Here is a 23,226-nt window from a genome sequence, read left to right on the forward strand (position 1 = left end):
CGCCCGCCGGCCGGCCTACCTCCAGGCACTCACCAGTAGGGTGGGGGAACGAGTAGGGCAAATCCTCCACAGCAGCTCTACTAGCACCGCTGGCCGACTCGGACCAGTACTCAGACTCGGTCCGGGAAGGGGACTCGAGATCCATGGCTGTCTCTGGGCTGACAATCTTCCATCCGAGATTCCGGAAGGAAGTTCACCAACAGTTTCGTTTTCGTCAAATCTTTACACTGATTTCCCCCTACCTAGAGGAAAGTCCCCAATGAGGTGACTTTAGTTTTGTAGATGGGGTTCTTTAACTGGAGCATGAGTCTTCTACAGATTTGAATCTGAATTTGATTTTTGTTTTTAACAAAATACTCCAGGGGCTCCTCACTCTGCCCCGTTTTCTAGTAATCAGAGAAAAGGTGGGTCACACTGGGTACAGCAGGAGAAATGATTGTTCTTCAGAAAGGGTTACCAGTTTCTTCTACAATTTTATCAAAGAGTTTGGGGAAGTATGTGTATCACAAAAGAGATGCATAATTAACTGACTGTAATTCCAGTTGCCGGTCACAAGGTCACAAGCTTTTATTTAGCACCCATGGGGTACAAAGCACCATACAAGCTGAGGTTTTTCAGTGCATATAACAAATATTCATGTAGGTAATATAAATGCATATAATTAAATTACAGTTAAAATATGTTCTGGAAAAGCAGCATATCAAAGGAGAACTTGCAGAGATTTTGTAATTTTAAATTTTAAAAAGAGGAAAGGTGGCAAACTGGGGACAGCAGAAAACAAACATAAAAAAGTTTAACTTAAATAATTGTGTCAAATAAATAGATTGCACAAGCAAGATTTCGGAGCTGCACAAGGAAAAGATGAGTCTCTGGCAGTAAAGATTTTTGCCCTTTAATAAGGAGATGTAAGAATATTCTTTGGCAGGCCAAAAAGAAAGTTTTAGAAAGACTGAAATTTAATAGATTAGCTAGGTCATGGTGAAGCAGTTGATGAGCCTCTTCCCCTATAATCTCAAATTGTTAGCATTCCGTGCTTAAGTATAAATAGTCAAGATCACTGAGGAAAGTCTATAATTTAAAAAAAAAAAACTTTTGTGGAGCACAGAAAATGCAGGAAAAAGAAAAACAGTTATAAATGTATATATGTGGATGCATAAATAAATAAATAGTATTTTCTAAGAGAGAGGACACAAAATGAACCAAAGACAGGGTGATCTTAAGGAACACACAGAAAAGAGAGGTCTAGAAATTAAAAAGATGAGACCAGGAAAATAAAAACAATAGACAAACTGGAAGATTAAGCTGAGGACATCTCCCAGAAAGTACAGCAAGATGGAGCTGGAAGTGAAAATATAAGAAAGTCAGGGAACCAATTGTGGAGATTTAATATCTACTTAAGAGAATTCTAGAAAGAGAACAGATAAATAAATTATTAAAGAAATAGTCAAGAAAATTTTCCTAAACTGATAGACAAAGTTTTCCTATTGGGAGATTCTACCAAGCACTGAGAACAAGTGCTTAATAAATGGAACCTTATGAGGAATAATGCTGGAGCAAGACTATGCTATAAACTTCGAGACAAAAAAAATCTACATATGAAGGGAACATAAGGGATAGAATCACATCTGACTTCCAACAGTCATCCTGGAGCCTGGGTGGAAGGACATTTTCAGACCTCTCAGCAGCAACCTTTGTAGGCAAATGCCTTCAAAATGGGCATGAAAGTAAGTGAAGCCTATACCCTACCAAAATAGCAATCAAGAAGAGTAAAGTAGTATTTTCAAACAAGCAAGGTCTCAAAATACTTGTCTTTCATTTTTTTCCTTTTCAAAAGCTATTGGAGAATGCGCTTTACCTATCTCTGGAGTTAAACCAAGAAAAAGAGAAATAATGGGATTAAGTGGAACAAACATGAAACAGAAAAACTAGGGAATCTCCAGAACAGAGGAAGATGGTAATGCTGAGCCAACACAGACTGAAACAGATCGAGATGTCAGGATTTCTGCACAAAATTGTATTGTGTACTAATCAATGTTCGTGCACCACCTAAAATTCCTGCATTTTAAAAAAAGATTTATTTATTCATATAGGACTGGGGTACAGGCCAGAGATGCAGAGGGTGAGAGGCTTCACCAGAGGCAGAGTGGGGAGCAGAATACGCAGATCAATGAAGTACACTGCTGAGGGGAGCAGCGGGCAGGTAAGGAGAGGTCTGCCACGCCATGTGGTCACCTCCCGCGGTCACCTCCCAGGCAGGCGGAATCGAACTCATACGGAAGTGGCTTAACCTTTGTAGTGCAGTGCTTTAGCCCGCTGCGCCACCAGGGAGGACCCAAATTCCTGCATTTTTATTATGAATCTTCTAAAAGAAACTTTCAACTTCCTCTATATGCAAGCTGTTATCTTTTGCTCCTGTTCCTAGTTCTTTGGTTTCCAATTCTCCGAAATGCAAGTTAAATTTTATCTAGTTCATAATTTCAAATACATTAAATTAGATCTAATCGTAGAGTATATTTTGTTTGAAAGGTAACAAATTAGAATCAAATGGGGGGGGGTGAACCTACCATATAATCTCTCCCAAAGCAAAACTAATTGTAATTACTCCCTTTTGAGTAAGTAATCTGGTTCCAAGAGGGAAGTTCTTGGTAACTAGAGTACATCTTGTTATGGATAAAATTAATTTTGATCAGTCCCTTTTCCTTTAATTGATCAACAGAAGGTAATCATAGTACTCTTCTTCTTTTTCTCTAAAACACTACACATCATGTCCAGGGAGTCCAAGGGACTGTTTCTGACTTTGCAGCTCAGTAGAATTGCTTGGTTTTGTTTTTATAAGTGAAATTCTTGCCTAAATAACAAAAAAAAATTCTAATTCCTCCAGGTTTCTAGTCCCACTTTTTTGTGTTTGTATTGTATAAAGAGATGCTATGGAAGTTTTCACTTTAAAGAGTCACCATAATCTCTGAAGTGGTTTCATGGTTCAATGCTTCGTGGACCCAGCACATGCTTCTCCAAGTACTGTTAAATTGCTTGTGAGTAATAAGCATAAAGTCAGTTTTTACATACTCCTCAAACTTTGTATCCCACTATATGGGCTCATAATGGTAAATTATTTTGCCAAGAATTAAACAAATTTTGTAGATACAGATGTGAAATTTGGCCTTTTCAGGGCACTGACTCAAAGATAATCACAAAAGCAACTAAGAACTAAGTTCTACTATGACAACTGTTTTTCTTAATATATAATTTACAAATAAGTTACAAATTGTACAGTGATATTTTCATATAAAATATACACTTCCATCCAACTCATGTAAAGTTAAACAGCAAAAAGAAAAAGAGATACTCATAAGAAAATGTTCTTACTTTGTTCCCAGCATTTCTAAATCACACAAACCATTCCCTCCCCGTCCAAATGAGGGTAACCAGAGTGGAATTCTCTTGGTGGATCACAACCTTAGTTAATTCCACTGATGACTGAAGGTTCTTTTGTATGGCACTAATTTCAGCTTGGTAAGTTAATTTTATAAATAAGCATTAGCTACAGATTTATAATATTTTTTTCCTACACTTATTAACTCCACATTGGCATAGAATTTCTTTCTCAGGCACAGTCCCAGCTTCATAACCGTAATCCCATGTTAGTTCTGTTCTTGCTTTCACATACCTAGAAAGGAGAAATTTTAAAAATAATCAAAAAACTACCAAACGAGCATAACTTGATTATATCAGTTTTCATATTCACATCATTAGCCATCTGCAAAAATACTTTTCTTTTCCCAACACCCACCAACTAGGAATGCTCTTTACTAGTCATTTGTGCTTACTTTCAAATCTGCTAACATCCTAAGAAAAAAAATCTGTCAATAATCATGAGAAATGGAGTAAGTTTTTTGAATAGTAGAACCCTGAGAAGTAATGAGGCTAGCACTGTGGTAGGAAGGTGCAGTTCTGACTTAAAGAACAGGTAGTATTCTGGGTCATTTACTCCCTGCATTGAACTGAGTGAGAGCTGCCATTTTTATCCCTTTTGTGCACAAACTCTCAGAGGAAAAATAACTGAAATTTCAGCTCTTTAAAATCTTATTAATTAGCAGATTTGGGGCAACTGACTATTGTAGGGGACCTGATATTAGGAGTTATAGTACATATCTTCTTTTCAATATTTTCCCTTTTTAAAAGTAATTTGTAAAATTAAATCATAGAAAAAAAATTCAAACCTGTTAGTGAAGAATGCCACTGATGGAAAATTTCTATCATGTGTTTCTACAAAAACATTTTGTACCAAAAGATTTGGGCAACAACTATGCTGTTAAAAAAAAAAAAAGCCAAAAACAAACAGGTTAGATATTGCATAAAGTTTGATGCTCTGGTTTGATAAACATTACAATACCACACCGTTTCAAACACAACTCACTAATTGTTGTTTCTTCCGTTTTTTGTACAAACATTAAAATACATTAACTCATTATAATTCTGTTAATAGAAGAAACCCATTCAGAATAGCTTCTGACACTTATATCTTACTGATAAATAAAAAATGGTATAAGTGCCAGCAGACTATAATTGACCATATTTAGATTATAAATGCAGTTTCCTTTGATTCAACAATTCCACATCTGGGAATGCAGTCTACAGGTACTTCTATACATGTGTTTACATGTAAGAGTATTCACTGAGTACACTTACAAGAGAAAACTTTGGAAATAACCAAATGTCTGAAGGGAACAGACATTTAGTATAGCCGCCCAATGGATTCTATATAAAGTTACGGATAGAAACAAACAAAAATAAGAAGGGGGCCTCACTGGTGATGCAAGGGTTAAAGACACTGGGCCATCAAACCATTTGCAGCCACTGCAGTATGATTTTAATCCCCAGGGTCTACTAGCCAGGGAGGTGGCCCACATGGTGGAGCAGACCTCTCCTTCTCAACCACTGCTCCCCTCAGCAGTGTATTTCAATAGTGTGTTCTGCTCCCCACTGTGGCTCTAGTGAATCCTCTCACCCACACCCGCTCCAACCACTGGCCTACCCCTCAGTTCTTGTATGCATTAAAAATAATAATAATAAGGAGGTATGTATTTCATATGGAAAGATATCCAGGGTATACTGTCAATTAAGAAAACAAGAGGTAGGATACATGGGATGTATCCTACATGTTACATGATATTTTTTTTTAATGTTAAGAAAGGAGAAATAGGATTATATATTGACACTTACTTATGTCTGCCTAATGATACACACATAACTCATTTAAGAAAAAACCTAAAAGTTACTACTTATTATTTAAAGCTACTATTTTCATTAAAATAATTTTACCATAATAAGTGATACGGGGACAAAGTGAATGGAGGAGGTATAGTATTTCTCATTTATTCTTTTTTTAATGTAACAAAAATGTTTTAATATTAAGATGCATAAGATTTGAGTTTTACATCATAGTTAAACAAACCCTTTGAAAAGGAGGCATGAGTTGCAACTGATTTCTCTGCTGGACACAAGCAATCTTTTGTTCTTGTCCCAAAGTTTCAAACATGATGATGTTATTTCCTATTAGCACCATTCCAGTATTATTCAGTTGCCCAGTAGCTGCCATTTTTACATCTTCATCTATCATCACACATAAAGGGATTAAATGCTCATAATATTCCTTGAACACTTAATTCAATAACTTCCTATTCATATGTTTTCTTTTAAAAATTTTATCTATTTATACATACGGAAATGGGGTGCAGGCCAAAGGTGCAGGGGCAGTGAGAGGATTCACCAGAGACACAGTAGGGAGCAGAGCATGCAGATCAACAAAGTACACTGCTGAGGAGAACAGCAGGGGAGACAGGAGAGGTCTGCTGGCCATGTGGGACACCTCTGGGGTGGGGACTGAACTTGCACTGACGTAGCCACAGCTTGGCTAAGCTTCACAGTGCAGCACCACCAGAGAGGGCCCAATACATTTTTTTCAAAGTGGGCCAGTGAGTTTAACTCATGGTGCCTATTTGGAAGGCTTAAATCTTTCATGAAACAGAAATAGTATGCATTTTGTATGTCTTTAATTTTGTTCAACTTTGAAATAATGTGAATATGTTATCTATGCAGAAAAATTAATAAACAAGAGAGGTGCAGGAGGGCAAGAGAGAGAGAATGAGTTAAGTTCTTTTCTCCTACAATGTCAAGACCTTGCTGGAATGTTATCATTCTGGTATAACTACTATTAAAATAAAGATGGGAAATAAATCCATTACAGTCCTTTGCTGGAAATGTTTCATTAATTGTTCTCCTACCAAGTTTAGTGATTTCTGACATGTTGGCAATAGTGTAGAAGTAGTCAGAGTGGAATAGAGAACAGCAGTTGGGAGATAAAGGAAAGAAGAAGATTCTATTTCTTATTAATCAAGTATCCTCCTAAGTAGCACAGAGGTTAAGGAGTTAAATAAGCAGTTATACTTAGCAAGGAAAATATTCTTAGTTTTTAAATATTTTGATCTAATATCCCTGCTTCTGAAGGCAACTGAACTATATGTAAAATTAACGCTGCACATAAATTTCAAGCTACTCATAGGTCACATTTTAAAGAGGTGTTGAACTTAGAGGTATCAAGGGAGATACATATAAGAATCACAGGCCATGTAAGCTTCCCTTCCCTTTTCCCTAGGGAAAAGTCTAAGCAACATATCCTGTTAATTCTACCAGAGGGATGAAGAGCTCTGATACAAAGAGAAAAATTAAGGCCACATCCAGGGTGAGTTTGTTTCAGTAGTCTTTTCCAAAGGATGTCTGGAGGGAATCAAAGTTCTTGTCCTCCTGCCAAGTCTCCTTTCACTCTTCCAGGTATGATAAACAAGGACAAAGCAGAGCCCACATATTAGGGGGCATGCAGCAGAGCATGGCTCAGCTTCCCATGAGGTAGTTCTGGACTTCTAAACTACCAGTTCTTCAAAGACTATAAAGACATTGAAAATTGTTTTTTTTTTTTTTTTTCTAGAGGATTCCTGGAACCACAGATCTTTTGATAATCACATACTATGGTAGGTGGCACTATAGAAGTTTAATGGAAAAGACTTAGGTAATGCCAGTTCTATCCAACACAGGACAGAAGACAAATAATATAAATTACCTCTTTTATCATGAAGATAACAGTAGTCGTAAGCATCAGTTAACCTTATAATCAGAGGAATCATAAACATTTCTCATTATAAATGAAAATGTATCTCATTATATATATCCCAAGCATTCACATAAACAAAAATAAAAAATAACTGTGGCTTGGGAATTTTTTAAAAAGGGAGCAAAATAGTAAAACATAACACTCTGATAAATGCACTGTTTTGTACACAAAACTATTAAATCACTTAAAAAAAAAAAGCACACCTCAGCCCATATACTCACATTAAGGAAGCGGCCCACATTTCCTTCTTTTGTGGCATCCAATAAAAACACATTCCCTTTATTGAATTTTTTTAGACAATCAAATGAAGTATTCTTGATTTCACTTGGCAACTCTTTATCACAAAAGACGTGCTGGTTCTGATATGCTGGAGACACTTCCTGTTGGGGCTTTTGTGTTTGAACTGCCAACTCCTTTCTAAAACTCAGATTATCCAATGTTGTTGCTTGGTTATTACATCTGCCCCCTGGTGGAGTTTTTTCTCTACATTTAGTTATATCTATCACATCTGATTCAATCAGCAGATTGTCTTCAGAATCTTCAACTGGGTTTGAGCTTGTATCCTCTAATAAACATTTTGGGAGGAATTGTCAGGAAATATACTTAACTAAGCAAAAGCACTGAGATTAACAATACTAATTAAATGCTAGTTGCTTTAAGTCCTTGCAATGTGTTAAGGTAGACAATGCTCTAATTTTACAAATGAAAACGTTGAGGCTCTAACATATTAAAATATTCACCAGACCCACAATTACAATGAGAAATTGAGAGCAAACCAAGAAACATCTGGCGTCAAAGTCTGCTTCTGCTCATATAATGCCTTTGTAAGAATATTCATGTTGCTGCCTATTACTATATTTAATCTCTACTCACAAACTGACTTACCTTCAGAATCTGTATTTAAGTAAATTATAAACAGCTGTAATAGAGTGGGTGTTTAGGGAGCCTTCTATACCTTTAAGATACCAATGAAATGTCTAAAAAGACTGTTGGATTCACTCACTGTAAGTTCCAATAGCAACAGCTGTATTGCTATGGGTTTTGTACATATTAGTATTTGGTGTTTTTGCTAGATAACTACTCAACAAATATATTTTTACAAACAATAATACTTTAGAAGATGAACTCCTGGGCCCTCCCCGGTGGCACAATGGGTTAAAAGCACTATGAAGATGTCCACAGCCACTGCAGCACAACTTCAATCCCTGGCCAGGGGGGTGACCCACACAGTATAGCAGACCTCTCCTGTCCTGCCTACTGCTCCCCTCAGCACTGTATTTCAGTCAATCCGCCTGTTCTGTTCCCCACTGTCTCTGGTAAATCCTCTCACCCCACCTCCACATCTCTGGCATGTACCCCAGTTCTTGTATGTATAAATAACATCTTTTAAAAATGATGAACTCTTAATCATATTCCTTATTTAATAATATAATTACTTTGGGGGCAGTATTCAAAGTATGAATGCTTATCAAATGGAGTAAGTATGCCATCTATCTCAATGGAACACAGAAATTACATTTCTCTAAAATCAAAATGCTACTGATTTAATTATAACTGTTACTACTGTTTCTACATATACTCATAATCTAGTGATGGGTTACTTATGAGTCACAACAGTATATATGCAGTATCTGTTATATATATGCTGCAGAGTCAATGCAAATTGTAGAATCCTCAGCTCCTCCTTGGGAATATGGTCTTGATGCCCAGAGTGCCTGCTTGTCAGCTAGGTGTAGAGTCATGCAGAAGCCCTCTCATCAAGGGCAAACATCCTAGTATGTGGAAAACCAGTAATGCTGAAAACAGCAGGCAGGCATCAGAATAGAGATAATATGTTTAGACTGGCGGGTATAATGGCGCACCCAGGCAAGAGCCCTTAGTCACTCCACACTAGATTACATCTCTGATCCCATCACCCACACAAGTGCATTCCCTACCTGTGCACTCAGCGGCGAGGCCTTTGGATGGGGCTGCACATTACTTCCAGTGCAGCCCCTCTAGGCTTCTCATTGTTCCACACAGAGTTTTACTAATCTCTCCCTCATCCCATGCTTCCTCCAACTCTGCTGCCCCATGAGGTGATAGCAAATGTCTAAAATCCCAAGCTATAGTACTTATTACAGTTCACAAACCTAAAATGGTGATGAAAATCTTCCTAAAATACGCTTCTTTAACAGAATTATTTTGAGCTAACGGAAATTAGCAGCACTCAAAGAAACTTCTCGACCTTCCCTCTACCTATCTAAAAACAGGACAAAAATTCACAAAGATGTTCCTCTATTTACTAAGAAAGACCTTTATCAGACTGTAGGCCAGAGAATCTACATATGAACTTTGCTATCAAACCTCTATCTTCCAACTAGATACCTAAGATGAACAGAGGAAAGACAATTTCCTCCCCTATAATGCTGAAATAATTATAATACATAAATGTCATTTTTTGTCAAGAAGCTACCTTACCCCCACCCCTCAACCTCTATTCTTTAAGACCAGATGAGGAGTTGGTGAAGGAGATACAATTAACCTCGAGGCTAATCATTGGTCATTTCTTCAAAAAGGGTTCATCTCTTAGCCAATGTCTCCCCACTGAGGGACATACTGAAATGCAAAAACACCAATGTCCAGTTTTGTGAGGTTGTACTATTATGGTAGAGTAGGTGCCACCAAATGACAAGCACTCAGTGTAGCAAATTTTACTTTTTTGTTGGGCATCCTCTACAGCAGTGTTGGCTAGAGTACACAGGGGAATGATGTGTTTTACAAATAATACTTTGGAAGATAAACTCCTTAATCATATTCCTTATCCAATAATGTAAGTATTTTGTGGGCAGTATTCAAAAGTATGAATGCATATCAAATGGAATAAATGAGTTTCAAATTAAGAGTTAGGAAATGGCTGTTTTGGACAAAATTCCAAAGCCATGGAGAACACTGTGGACATTGAAGACTCATGGCTATGTACCCCTCTCCTATCGTTATGTCACGTTAGCATCTAGACCAGCAGTCAGCAAACCTCTATAAGGAATACTTGTTGACTTTGTTGGGCCAAATGGTCTCTGTCATGACTGCTCAGCTCTGTTATTGTAACATGGAAGTAGGCACAGGCAATTGTAAATTAATTAATGTGGTCATGTTCTAGCAAAACTTTATTTAAGAATAATGAAATTTTAATTTCATGCAATTTTCAAAGGTCACAAAATATTAATTTTCTCTTTTGTTATTTAGAATGGTAAAAATCATCGTAGATCATTGAACTTACATAAACAGGTGGGGGGTGAGATTTGGTCCACAAACCATAGTTTGCAACCTCTGATCTAGACAAACAATAACTTTTGTGATGAATGCAGCATGTTTGTTAACAAGTCTGAGAAAATGGAGACACAGTATTGAGCAAGAGACAAAACGGTAGAAGAAATAGGCAATCATGGAGTGAAAGAAGACCTACCTTTCATTTCGTTGTCTTTAGACTTTGGATATATTTGGGCTAGTTTACATTCATCACTATTTTGTGAGATGACGGATTCTGCAGAAGCAAATCCCTTAAAAGAAACCAAGGAACATGTCTTTACTTTCTAGCTCAGGAAAAAGAATTCTACAGTTAGGCCTCTTTCATAAAGTGTTGCTCTTCACATGTTGTAGCTATGAGATTAGTTTTGAAAAGCCTTAAAATTGGTATCATAAGGAATCTTTGGAATGGTGGGTCTCTGTGTTTTTGGTAGAACATTCTGTAGGAATTAAAATTCAAAATTTAAATACATCTGTTTGTAGCCCTTAATTCTGATACCATATTGTAAATTAGGATTCAACTATAAGCTGTGGAAAGACAAATGCTACTTCTACTTCAGAAAAGGTTAACCTTTACAGACAGTGTAGTCATTTTAAATGGTAATATAACTTTTAACTTACAACAATGCTTGGCACTCAATTATCTGCTTAGTAAATGTTGGCCCTTATTACTATTATTATTCAATTACTTAATCAACATTTACTAAATACTTAGATGCCAAGCATTGTGCTACACTAAGTTTCTGATGTCTATCTCATTTAATCCTTAATATAATAAGGAGAGACACTATTATCCTCGTCTTACAGATAAAGAAATGTAGACATGGAGAGATCACCCAACTAGTAAAAAGCAGAGTTGTTGGTCAACTCCAGGCCTATGTAATTCCATAGACCAATCTTTATAATGCTGTGATAGTGAGGAGGTATGAGGTATCATCTATGTTAATAGTGAGAGGGTATATTACTCAGAGTAGAGTTTTTAGTTTACATCAACAAGCCCTATTGTGAATTACTATTATGACTGCCTCTGTTCATTCTTGCTGTGTTCCTTTTTTGCTCTAAGGTTAGACTTTATAACTGTTTATATTTCTCAGTTTGGGGTGAAAAGTGGCTACTATGTAAAATGTTTCTTCCTGGATGACCATTTCATTAGGTTACATCTCTTCTTTCTCCTACATCTAACAATATTACCTCATTATCCTAAATACTTTAGCTTTTCCTACAAATTCACTGAACTGGACAGCTCTCCATCTCACTGGAACACACTGTCAGATCATGACCAATACGTATCTGTTGGGAGCATGTAAACTAGTATGGAGGACACTAAGTAAACAGAACATAACCCTAACACTTCAACAACAGATCCATTTCAAAACAAAAAAAAGCAATCCTACACATTGTTAAGTAACACAAACAATATGAACAAAGTAAAAGTAAGATGAAGGAAGGGTTAATGTTCTCAGAAGGGCCTCATATACATTTTGTAGTTTTTACCATCTTTTTTCCATTGGGCTGAATTATGACTGTCTTGGCTTTAGGACTTCTAATGACTGAATGACATTGAATTCTTGTCACAGAGTTACATTTCATTTTTCTGAAAAGGAAAAAAAAAGTTATTTCTCATATCACAAAATTTTCTTTATTGGACCTTGAAATATAGAAATTAATCCAAGAATAGACATCTATATCTAAACCTCAATAGAAGGAAACAGAATATTTTAAAGTCAGTTCTTTCTAGCATGTTAAGAAATGAAAAAAAAAAAAAAAAGCTATGCAATGTTGCAAATAAAATGGGGATAGAAAATTAAAACAACATGAAAATAGGGCATCCATAAGAATCTGATTAAAATTATGAAGTTAGGTAAGCCTCCAGAAGTGAAATATATTGGCTAGATTTTTAAATTTTAAATATCCCAGATTTCTACACTATTAAACTTAACAACTGTGAAGTAAGTTTATATATGCTAGTATAAAGAGTGGGGGAGGAAAGTAAGAAAGAAAAAGAACCACTGTTGATCTACATAGATCAATCTTGACTGGTTTCTAAGATCTTACTTACATAATGGACTTCTGTGGATTATTGCTGAATTTAGATGAACACGTCTCAGTCTCAGCACTTCTAGCACATGTTTTCAATTCTAATGGGATAACTTCAACCTCACAATCTGCAATTTCTATTTTTCTCTTTTTTGAGAAATTATTTTTTGTAATATTCTCTTTTCTGTTTTCATCAAAAGCATTAGGTTTCTCAGAGTTAGATCTGCTTAGTAATCTTCCTAAAAGAAAAAAACAAAGAAGTTTAACAAAGACAAAAGATAATAACAACAATGGGGAATTTCTATTCTGTTCCATTATTAAAGAGTCCCATGAAATTATACCTTATTTCTAGAATGGAGATAAACACATCAACTCATCTTAGACATCTATTGCAAGAGATGATAAAAAAAGATAAATGAGATTTCATATTTGTCAGTATATGAACAAATATGAAACATATTGGATGACCATTGGGCGTCCAAGTCATCTAAAGAAAACATTTACCTGCTTTGTTGTAACATGAAAGAGACAAGACTTAGTTTCAATAATATAAAACAAAAATACAGATCAGAAAGCACTTTAAAAATAAGAAAGGTGAACTCTAATCTTAAAATTATAGCTGGCAAATACAGTAAATGGTTTACTAAAATCTATATACCTTACAAAGTAACTTATTTAAACCGGTGGTAACATGCACTTATTGATCATGTATTAAATCTTATTATAGCATTTAAACTCTTTGTTTGAAAATTTAATGCATTTTCTTCTAAGCAACTCAAAATTAGAGTTACCAAGTTAAAATTATCTATTGGATAGATAACTTATCTATCAGAGACACTTTAAGTGCATTTTTAAGCATTGCAGATAAAGACAGTGATACTGGCTATATTAACATTTAGCATTTTAAAAGTAACTAATTTTCACCCAAGTGGTATTTTGAGAAAGATGAGATGAACATCTAAGTATGTTGTTTACTAGGTGTTTGTAAGTGGTATGTGGCAGGAATTCAGATGTGGCTATTCTCAATTCTGGTAATTATTGTACTGGAACTCTAGAAGAGAAGGATTGCTGATTCCCGCTGCCTAGCTGCAAAGACTCAGTCCAGTGTAACTGCCCTAGACTAATTCTAGAGTTGTATTTCTCTAGTCTTTTTCATTTTATGGTGCTTGTAATAAAGTGAGGCTTTTTCCAGACACTCAGGTAAACAGACAAGACAGACAAGGCTACAGATAACTAATGTGTTTGGCCTGGAGGCTGGGACCCAAAAGAATGAGCAATGCACTAAGAATGCACAAGTCAAGTCCCTAAAATGGAGTGAGTTACTTGACTGCCTCATTCATCACAAACAGGTATTTATTAGAAAATTAACTTAAGAGGAAAGAAGAACACAAGTCTTTAGTAATGGTTCACGGGTAAATTGGTGGGGGAACTTTAGAGGGGATACACCTGGAAGGAGAAAGCACAGAAGCATGCATTGTGTAAAAATGAACAATGATGTAAAAAATACATATAAATAAAAAAATTCATGTTAAATTCTAATAGCCTAAAACATTGAACAAAGATAGTCTTTAAATGATAATCTTTACCATAGCAAGTCAATATTTAGTTTTCCTACTTAAAAAGTTTTATTTCCTTACCCCAAAGCATCTGTAGCCATGCAGACCCCCAAAAAGTGCCTTACACAATAATCAAATTTTATCTTTGAGTTTTTCTTTTCTAGAACACCTGGTACCCTCTAAGACATTTATTTACTTCATTCATTCAGTGCAGTTTCCCAATCATGTGCCTTCCTCTAATGCTCTTCCATGTTGTTATTCTTATCCTTGGTATAAGATCCCAATGGCCCTAACTAGTAAACTTGGGATGCAGAAATACAGGTTTTACGAGAGAGTAATTTGAAAATAAACCTTTGCTTACCTGAATAAATGCAAATAAATGTGCCTCTGTCAATGTCATCTAGACATCGTACTCCCCATCCCTTCTTCTCAGTTTTGAACACCTGTAGCCTCACTTGAGGTCCATGTTGGACAACTCGGTTTTGACACATTTGTCGATTACACTTGCACAAGAAGTTGCATTCATAAATGCTGCCAATAAAAGATGCAAGAGAAAATTAGACATCTTAATTTAAAAGCAAAAGCAGTTTATATTGTTACCTCAGTAGTAATTACCAAAGAAAGCAGACTGTGAAGGATACTAGACTACATGGGTTTACATATAGTTCCCGTATTTACCAGTGCTGTAACCTTGAATTAATTATTTAATCTCTCTGGACTCTGATTTTCCATTTTTTAAAAAGGCAGTTATATGATAGGGTTGTTTGGTAAATATTGAGTCTTATTTACAATGTGAGATAATTCCAGGCACATGTAAAATGTTAGCTTTTTTAAAATGACTAGTAAAAAAGATGAAATTTTGCCATTTGTGACAACATGGATGAAATTAGAGAGGATTAATGGTAAGTGAAGTAAGTCAGAAGGAGAATGACAAACACTGGAAGATTTCACGTATGTGTGGTATATAAACAACAAAGGAGACAAGCGAAATAAACCCTTGAAATCTGGTTGCAGAAAGGAGGATTCAGGTTACCAGAAAGGAGGATGGAACAAAGGCAGGGAGGCTCAGTGGACTATGGTATAGGAGTATTGGGATTTTGGGTAATGGATACAGTGTGATAGCATACATTTGTAGAGGTATGAACCTATTCTCAAACACAGTGTTGTAAATGAACATTGGCTTAATAAACCTAAATTAGTTTAATAAAAGTAAAAGATGACTAGGAATGTCTAAGAAGGAAATGTCTAGAAGAAGGTCTAGGGAGAAAATTTTTTTGGTTCCTGCTTACTTTTTAATAACCTGGAAAGGTTGAAAATCCCAATTCTTGGATAATCTTTGCTCAGAGGAGAAATGGCTGCCCAAAATAGGGTAATCCCTACACTATCCCACTTGAGTGCCCATTCTAGTGGGCAAGTGTTCAGTACATGAAGTATGATACAAGTGTGTGCTCTGTGAGTCTAAGAATATATAGGAGCTGGGTTTAATTTCATAATTTAGATTTTTGGTATAAGAAATTAAAAACATGATAGACTATAGACCACAAAAATAAAGTACCCACCTTGAAAAACACAAACACCCTGCAACAAATCCTCAAGGTATCTTACCCAGTAGATATTTGTCTCTGCAGTCTTTTATATTTATATCCAGTGATTACTTTATTACTTGACAAAGGGCAAGCCTCGGCATTCCTTGCTGTCAGTTGAAGACATGCACATTTTGTTCTAAAGAAAAGCAATGGTTGGAAATGTCAAAATAAAAAAAAAAAATCAAGAGATTATTTTAATAAAAGTGTAAATAGCAAAGAATATAACTATTTAAAACAGTCATTTGGCTCAGACAGCTAGCTGGATTCCCCTAAACAGATCTCTTTAAAGATATTTACTAAAAGTTTATACATATAGGGCCCTCCCTGGTGGTGCAACGGGTTAATAAGTACAGCACTATGAAGCTGGTTTTAGTGGAGTTTGATGCCCACCCCGGAGGTGATCCACATGGCAAGGCACATCTCTCCGGACCTGCTCGCTGCTCCCGTCAGCAGTGTACTTTGTTGAGCTGCCTGATCTGTTCCCCGCTCTGTCTCTGATGAATCCTTGCACCTGCCTATACCTCTGACCTGTACCCCAGTTCTGTATGCATAACCGTTTTTTTTAAAAAAAGTTTACATATAAATTACCCTATACCTCTATCTGTTCATTAAATACTTAACTATATGAGTTTTCTTTAGCTTTCAAAATCACTTCATTTCCTATTCAATAGGTTTGTGAAAATTCTCCTAAGTCTCCTAAAATGAATAAGCTTATGTGTGTTAAACTCAGAAGGGTATACACTGTTCTACAGATGACTTAAAAATCCTTACCTTCAATGTTATGAAAACAGAATGGAGAGACTAATGCTGGATACTATCATATTTTTCTTTCCCTTTTTAAATATTTATTTTTTATTTATGCATAAAAGAACCTGCCAGAGGTGTGGGGGTAAGAGGATTCACCAGAGACAGAGTGGGGAGCAGAAAGGCAGATTTACTGACACACACTGCTAAGGGCAGCAGCGGTTGAGACAGGAGAAGTCTGCTGGGCCCTATAGGGGTTAGCTCCCTAGCGAGGGGTTGCACTCAGGCATTAGCTGTGCTAGTGTTGAGACTTAACCTGGGAAGTCCACCAATTCCTTTTAACTTTTCCCACAGTATTTAGATATATAACTGTTGAACAACATGGGAGTTAGTGGCACCAATCCCGCATAGTCAAAATCTCTGCATAACTTGACTCCCTCAACAATGGGCTTACAATGTTTAATAAACCATGTTGTAAACAGATGTCCTGTCCCCCAGACTTTGTTTCATTTGCACAGGCAGAGTAGACTTGGTATCATTTTTAAGGAATCAGGGGTCTCTGGAACACTTTAGGTGCATTGGCGTCACCTTAAATTCTCTAGCTGCATTAGCCTCTAACAAGAGCCAGCCTGTCCTCTGAAGCTTTGGAGCCAGGCAGTGCTTTCTCTAGCAATAAAAGTCCTAGATGGTATTTTCTTCCAATCTGAACTGTTTCATCTACAATGAAAATCTTGTTTGGTGTAGCCACCTTATCATCTTACTTTAGCTAGATCTTCTAGATAATTTTAAGTAACTTCTATACCTCAGCACTGGCTGCCTCACCTTGTACTTTTGTGTTGTAGACATTGATTCTTCCTTTAAACCTCATGATACAATCTCTGCTATTTCAAGCTTGCCTTCTGTGACTTCCTCACCTCTAGGCCTTCAAAGAATTAAAAGTTAGGGTCCTAATCTGGATTAGGCTTTGATTTAAGGAAAAATTGTGACTGGTTTGATTTTTCCATCGGGACCACTCAGGCTTTCTTCCTATCAACGGTAAGATTGTTTCTTTTTCTTATTTGTATGGAGTAGCACATTTAATTCCCTTCAAGAACTTTGGCTAACTGACATAAGAGACCTAGCTTTCGGTCTATCTCAACTTTTGGCATGCTTAAGTCATTTTTAGCTTCTGGTTTAAATTAAATTCAATGTGGCAAACTTCACTATCATCTATTTTAAGAAATTGCCACTGTGATCCCAACTTCTAGTAACCACTATGCTCATCAGTCAGCAGCTGTCAACATCAGGATAAGACCCTCCACCAGTAAAAAGATTAAGACTCACTCAATACTCAGATGATAGTTAGAATTTTTGAGTATCAAAGTACTTGGTAAATTAAGATATGTATAGTAATTTTTAAACATCATACATTAAGAAATCACAATGTGGTGTAAACATAACCTTTAGAAGCATTAGGAAAAAGAAAACTGTGTGACTTGTTTTATTGTTGTCTGAACTCACAAAATCCACGCTGGTCTATGTATTTATTTTATATGTGTTTCTTGTATAAAATGAAACAGTGGCATGAAACTTTACTCTTACTGTGTTTGATGAACTTGGCTAACTTCTATACCTTAATTTAAAAACTGATTGTTGTCATGCCGTATGGTTTTATATCCCACTAGAACCTATACTTTGGTAAATGCTCTAGATAAGCTTAAAAGCACTAGTCCTAGAAACAGACATGCAAGTATTCAATGGCTGTGTAATCGGTTGAACAGCCTCTCCCCTAGTTAAAATGTTTTAACTAGAGAAATCTAGTTAAAACATTTATTTTCCTTTAGCATTTTCAGCTAATGTACTTTTTGTTATTTCTGATTAAAAGGCAGATTATCAGTTCTAGTTTTTCTCTTTTCTAATACCATTTGAGAGTTACTCTTTAAGTTGTATCATGATATAATTAGATTTACAAGTTATTTTCTGTTGTTGGTACACAAACTTTTGCCTGTGAGGATTCCTGCTTTTCTTCAATTCTAAAAAATTCTTGACTTTACCTCTATTGTTGCTCCTTTCTTCTCTGATGTATGCTGGAATTTCTCATTTAATACTTTGTATTTTTTAATCTATAACCTATTTTCCCCATATCTACCTCTCTCTGAATTCTGGGAGGTTTCTTTCTTTCTTATTTTTTTTTTTACCAATTCTTTCTTCTAGTTATCTCAACCCCACTAATTAATCTACCTTTTTTTTAACTTCAATGACCCTATTTCTCCCCCCCCCCTTATTTTTGAGTTAGTTGGTTTACATAATTCTATTTTAGGAGTTATAGATTCAAACCTTTACAAGTGTGCTTTTACACCATCAGTGATCCTATGTTTTATTTTTAACAGTTCTTTCATATAAGCCTTTTTTCCCCTTTTAATAATTCACTTTTTATTTCATGGATGCTATTATGTTTTATCTCTTTGGACACTTAAAACACACGTAAAGTCCTTTCAATCAGATTCTACGTTTACTTCTGATTCTTCAATTGTGAATATTACCATTGTTGGGACTTAACACTGCTTATATTATCCTTACCGTGAAATTCATATCATACATGGGGTTATTCCTATGTGTTCCCCTGGTAGCTGTTCATTACTAGCTTCCCATTTCTCTAGGCCTGACCTATGGTTTTCACAGCACTAAACCTGGCTATTGCTAACACAATTCCAGATCCTGCTACGAGTCTTGTGCAGGTACCTGTTTCTAGTTCCCTGGAGAGCTCAGTGTCCACCCTCTGCCATTCATGTTTAATTTCTATTCTGTAAGGATTAGAATACCTGGAGACAGTCCATTCCCAGATCTCAGTAGGCTTGAAGCCCTCTGCTTACTTTTGTAATTTCTATTATGTTATTTTTAACCAATAGATGCAATGGATGTATACTAGTGGTACATGTTATATGAATATTATTTTCTATAGTCTGAAGGCAAAAATAACATATAATTAAAACTATCCTTTAAAAAGTTCTATAGGGCCCTCCCTATAGTGGCACAATGGGTTAAAGCACAGCACTATGAAGGTATCCACAGCCACTGCAGTATGAGTTCAATCCCTGGGCAGGGAGGTGACCCACATGGCATAGCAGACCTCTCCTATCTTGCCCACTGCTCCCCTCAGCAGAGTATTTTAATCTGCCTGTTCTGTTCCCCACTCTGTCTCTCCTGAATCCTCTCACCACCTTCCCTTCTGCCCAGCACTTCTGGCCTGTACCCCAGTTCCTGTAATGCATAAATAAATCTTTTTTTAAAAATTCTATAAACTGGCCAAAACATAAAAATTACCCAAAAGCTGGTTTTTGTTTTTTTTTTCTCCAGTATTGAAAGAGACTAGGCTTGGCCAGATGTAGCTGGATTATATTTAGAGACAATGCTTACGAAAACTAAACTTAATTTTAGGCAGAATAAACCTTGGCACTGTGAGAGGTTTCTTCTTTCACAGGCCTAAAGGACTGAACCAAATTGAGGAGGCAGCAAATATATGCCTATCACCTTACACTCTAACTGATCAGATGGCAAAAATCATATGATATAAAACTATGTCTTCTCTCACTTGTTTTCTCTTACCTAGAACAAGTAGCCAAATTTATACTAAATATATATAATCCAATGAGATGCTCTATATAACTACCTACAAATACATGTACAAATGCTATAAAACTAAATGGTTTCCAAAGATTTAATTGGCTTCTTGACTTCCTCACCTGTAACAAGGAAATATTACCTGTGCCATGGGGTTTTAAGATCATCAAACAGAAAGTATATAAAACACTTATCACAGTGTCTAGTACTACTTCATGGCATGAACTATATGATCATGGTACTATATCAAAGAAAATGTTCATCTTTGGAAGAACTTATTTTCAGATTACTACAATTTTTGGCAAAGTGTTTCCTACTGATAATAAGAGGAAGTACCTTTCCATTTTAGATTCTTGGTGAACAAGTTTTAAAAAGACAGGCAAATTAATACAAAGGACTTCTTGACAAGCTCCCCTACATTCAGAAGATTTTTTGAAATGTTTTTCTACTCACATGTCTATACAGCCCTCAGAACAGTCACATGAATCAGTAAACATGTTGGAAAAATTGTTCAGGTAATATGCTCGTGGCCACATAGTCTTTCTGTACTTAAACTGTGGAAGCTTTCTATTGTCAATTTCATTACAGAAAGAAATAGGTACTGATTCCATTCCATTGCTAATATCCATATCAGAAACAATATCTTCTTGCTTTGGATAATTCCGAGTCAACTGAACATAGGTATTGAAAGAAAAGTTATCTGTAAACAAAAAGTTACACTCTGTCTCAAGCAGGTAACGAAAAACTTCTTCCATGTTTCGTAGACTCCTTCCACAAGGAGTTTTATAACTCACATGGAGCGCTGAAGAATGAGAATTTGTCTTTGCATGTCTTCTTTGGAAGTGGCATTTGATTGGTAGCTGCAGAGGGTTTTCTCCTCTGAAAGTTGATGGCATTTTCATCAGACAGGCACGAGAGCAGTCATGACTTTGGTAAGGCAAACTCAAAGATGATTCTTTCTCTCTAAAGTCTGCAACTTTATTTTCCAAAGGAGAGACTTCCTTATTTTTTGTAGATCTGTTTAAAATTAATTAATTAATTATTAGTATCTCAAACATAGTAAAATTCCCCTTTTAAAAAAAACACTGCACATTAAGGTGGTAATTAGTTATTATACTTAGACAACATTAAAGTATACCAGACTCTGAAATAAATATTTCATTGTGTACTGCAACTATAAGGGTTGTATCATAGTTTTATTTCCTTATCAGGACATCAATTTTTCAACTCAAATGTCCAACACAATTCTGATACTGTTTACCTGGAATCAGTGTCAGATTACACAAATTAAAGGACTCAGTACCACAAGATGCCTCACTCTGATGCCACACACGGGTGTCAGGACACCCATACTTTTGACTGACCTGGTGTGATAATTTTCTAAAATGAAATCACAGAACTCAGAAAGCACTTTATTATTACCAGCTTATAATAAAATAATTCAGAATAGTCAAATGGAAGAGACATAAGACAAGGCTCCATATCCTCTCCATAAAAACCACCCTGGCAGGCCCTCCCTGGTGGCGTAGCGGGTTAGAGCACTGCACTGAGAAGCTAAGGCCACTTCCACATGAGTTCGATTCCCGCCTGCCCCGGAGGTGACCACATGGTGTGGCAGACCTCTCCTGACCCACCCGCTGCTCCCCTCAGCAGTGTGCTTCGTCGGTCTGCCTGTTCTGCTCCCCGCTCTGTCTCTGGTGAGGCCTCTCACCGCCCCTGAGCCTCTAGCCTGTACCCCGGTTCTGTATGTACAAATAAATAAATCTTTAAAAAAAAAAAAAAAAAACCACCCTGGCAATACCATAATGTAATTACCATCCAGGAAGCTTCGGGAAATCTGCTATTTAGAGAGGTTTTTATGGAGATTTCATTATACAAGCACTGTTGTTTCAATCACTGGCTGCTGATGATTACCTCAATCTCTACTCCTTCTTCCCTCTCTGGAAGTTGGGAGACAGGAATAAAAATTCGGAATTCCTAATGAAGCCACCAGCCCCTTCTAAAGCTAAACTGGAAGTCCTTACCAAGCATTATCTCATTAGTACGTTAAAGACATTCAGATCTCTCAGGAGATTCTGAAGGTTTTGGAAGCTAAGTACCAGGGAAAAGGACAAAGATGAAATGCCTTTCTTATTTACCACTACCTAAGTTCAGAATTTAAAAAAAATATGTGATTACTGCTTTAACTTTTTACTACAGCACCCAGCGAATTTAGCTCATGCACTATTCAATGAGTTGAGGAAGGTTACATTTCAGGCATGCTTGGCTCAAGTTTGCCTGCAAAAACAGTAAAGGCTAGTTAAAAAATAATTCATCAAGAATCTTTTATGCTTCTACTCTTCAATAGCTGTATCAACTAAACTTTTTTCTATAAATTCAATCCACCTAGCATCTTAAATGTATTTTTATACACACTATACAAAGAAGCACTGTCCAATACAACATTTTTTATTGATGGAAGTATTCTGGCTGTATTTACCAAGTAGGTAGCCTCAATTCACTTTAAAAATGTGGCTAGAAAAATCAAAGAACTGAATTTTAAATTGCATTTTTTTTTCAATTCAGATTTAAATAGCCCCTGGTAGCTAGTCACTACTATACTGATTGCAGATACAATGTTCCTGATCTCCAGCTATATAGTGAATCTCTGCATAAATTCTAGTTTACCTAGTCCTCAACTATTTCCAATCTCTTGCACTTACAAGTCATGATGGAATGCATAACCTATGCATAACAACTTCATACATGTAAAGATGTTCCTGTAGAAAATATTCCCAGAAACTGGAGTGCAAAGTCACAGGGTACATAGATTACCTACCAGTTTCGACAAATTGGTCTCCATGGGTCAGCTCCTCCAGCAATTTATGAGAAAGCCTGTGTTGTAGAGCTATACCCATCAATGGCTTTAGATACTTTTGGATTTCTGACAATCTAATACTATAATTTAGTGTTATAACTTACTTACAAATTTTTAATGTTGGATATGCTTCCAATATTCTGTTACTTCTTCGATGAACATCCTCATACATAAATCCTTAACCATATTCTTGATTACTACCTTATGATACATTCTTTTAAGAGGAATTACTAAATCAACAGGAATCTACCTTAAAAGCTAACTTTATTAATAAAAGATTCAAAGGCACATGAGTATATTTCTCTCATTAAAAAATGACTGATCTCAAAAACAGGGGAGTAGGGGGGAAGTGCACGGGATTATGGTGATGGCATGAGAGGTTTCTTCTTTCAC

General features: G+C 36.2%; 2 protein-coding genes across 3 annotated transcripts in view; both read right to left on the bottom strand.

The window, feature by feature from the left end:
* The window catches only part of PHF11 (PHD finger protein 11), a 23,926-nt gene extending 23,741 nt beyond the window's left edge, over positions 1-185 (bottom strand). For both annotated transcript variants that reach the window (XM_012723266.1, XM_004680347.2), the window contains exon 1: positions 34-185. In XM_012723266.1, the coding sequence (XP_012578720.1) occupies positions 34-145 (112 nt within the window). In that variant the 5' untranslated portion in view covers positions 146-185. The remainder of the gene's footprint in view (positions 1-33) is intronic.
* A 2,103-nt stretch (positions 186-2,288) lies between these two features.
* SETDB2 (SET domain, bifurcated 2) overlaps positions 2,289-23,226 on the bottom strand; it is a 51,151-nt gene continuing 30,213 nt past the window's right edge. Inside the window, exons 7-15 of the mRNA XM_012723267.1 lie at positions 20,430-20,993; positions 15,652-15,768; positions 14,408-14,577; positions 12,513-12,729; positions 11,948-12,047; positions 10,614-10,707; positions 7,390-7,733; positions 4,221-4,309; positions 2,289-3,667 (exon numbers count right to left, since the gene is read on the bottom strand). Of these exons, the coding sequence (XP_012578721.1) occupies positions 3,550-3,667; positions 4,221-4,309; positions 7,390-7,733; positions 10,614-10,707; positions 11,948-12,047; positions 12,513-12,729; positions 14,408-14,577; positions 15,652-15,768; positions 20,430-20,993 (1,813 nt within the window). The 3' untranslated portion in view covers positions 2,289-3,549. The remainder of the gene's footprint in view (positions 3,668-4,220; positions 4,310-7,389; positions 7,734-10,613; positions 10,708-11,947; positions 12,048-12,512; positions 12,730-14,407; positions 14,578-15,651; positions 15,769-20,429; positions 20,994-23,226) is intronic.

Source organism: Condylura cristata, unplaced genomic scaffold, assembly GCF_000260355.1.
Source record: "Condylura cristata isolate star-nosed mole 26May11 unplaced genomic scaffold, ConCri1.0 scaffold00010, whole genome shotgun sequence".
Taxonomy (NCBI): domain Eukaryota; kingdom Metazoa; phylum Chordata; class Mammalia; order Eulipotyphla; family Talpidae; genus Condylura; species Condylura cristata.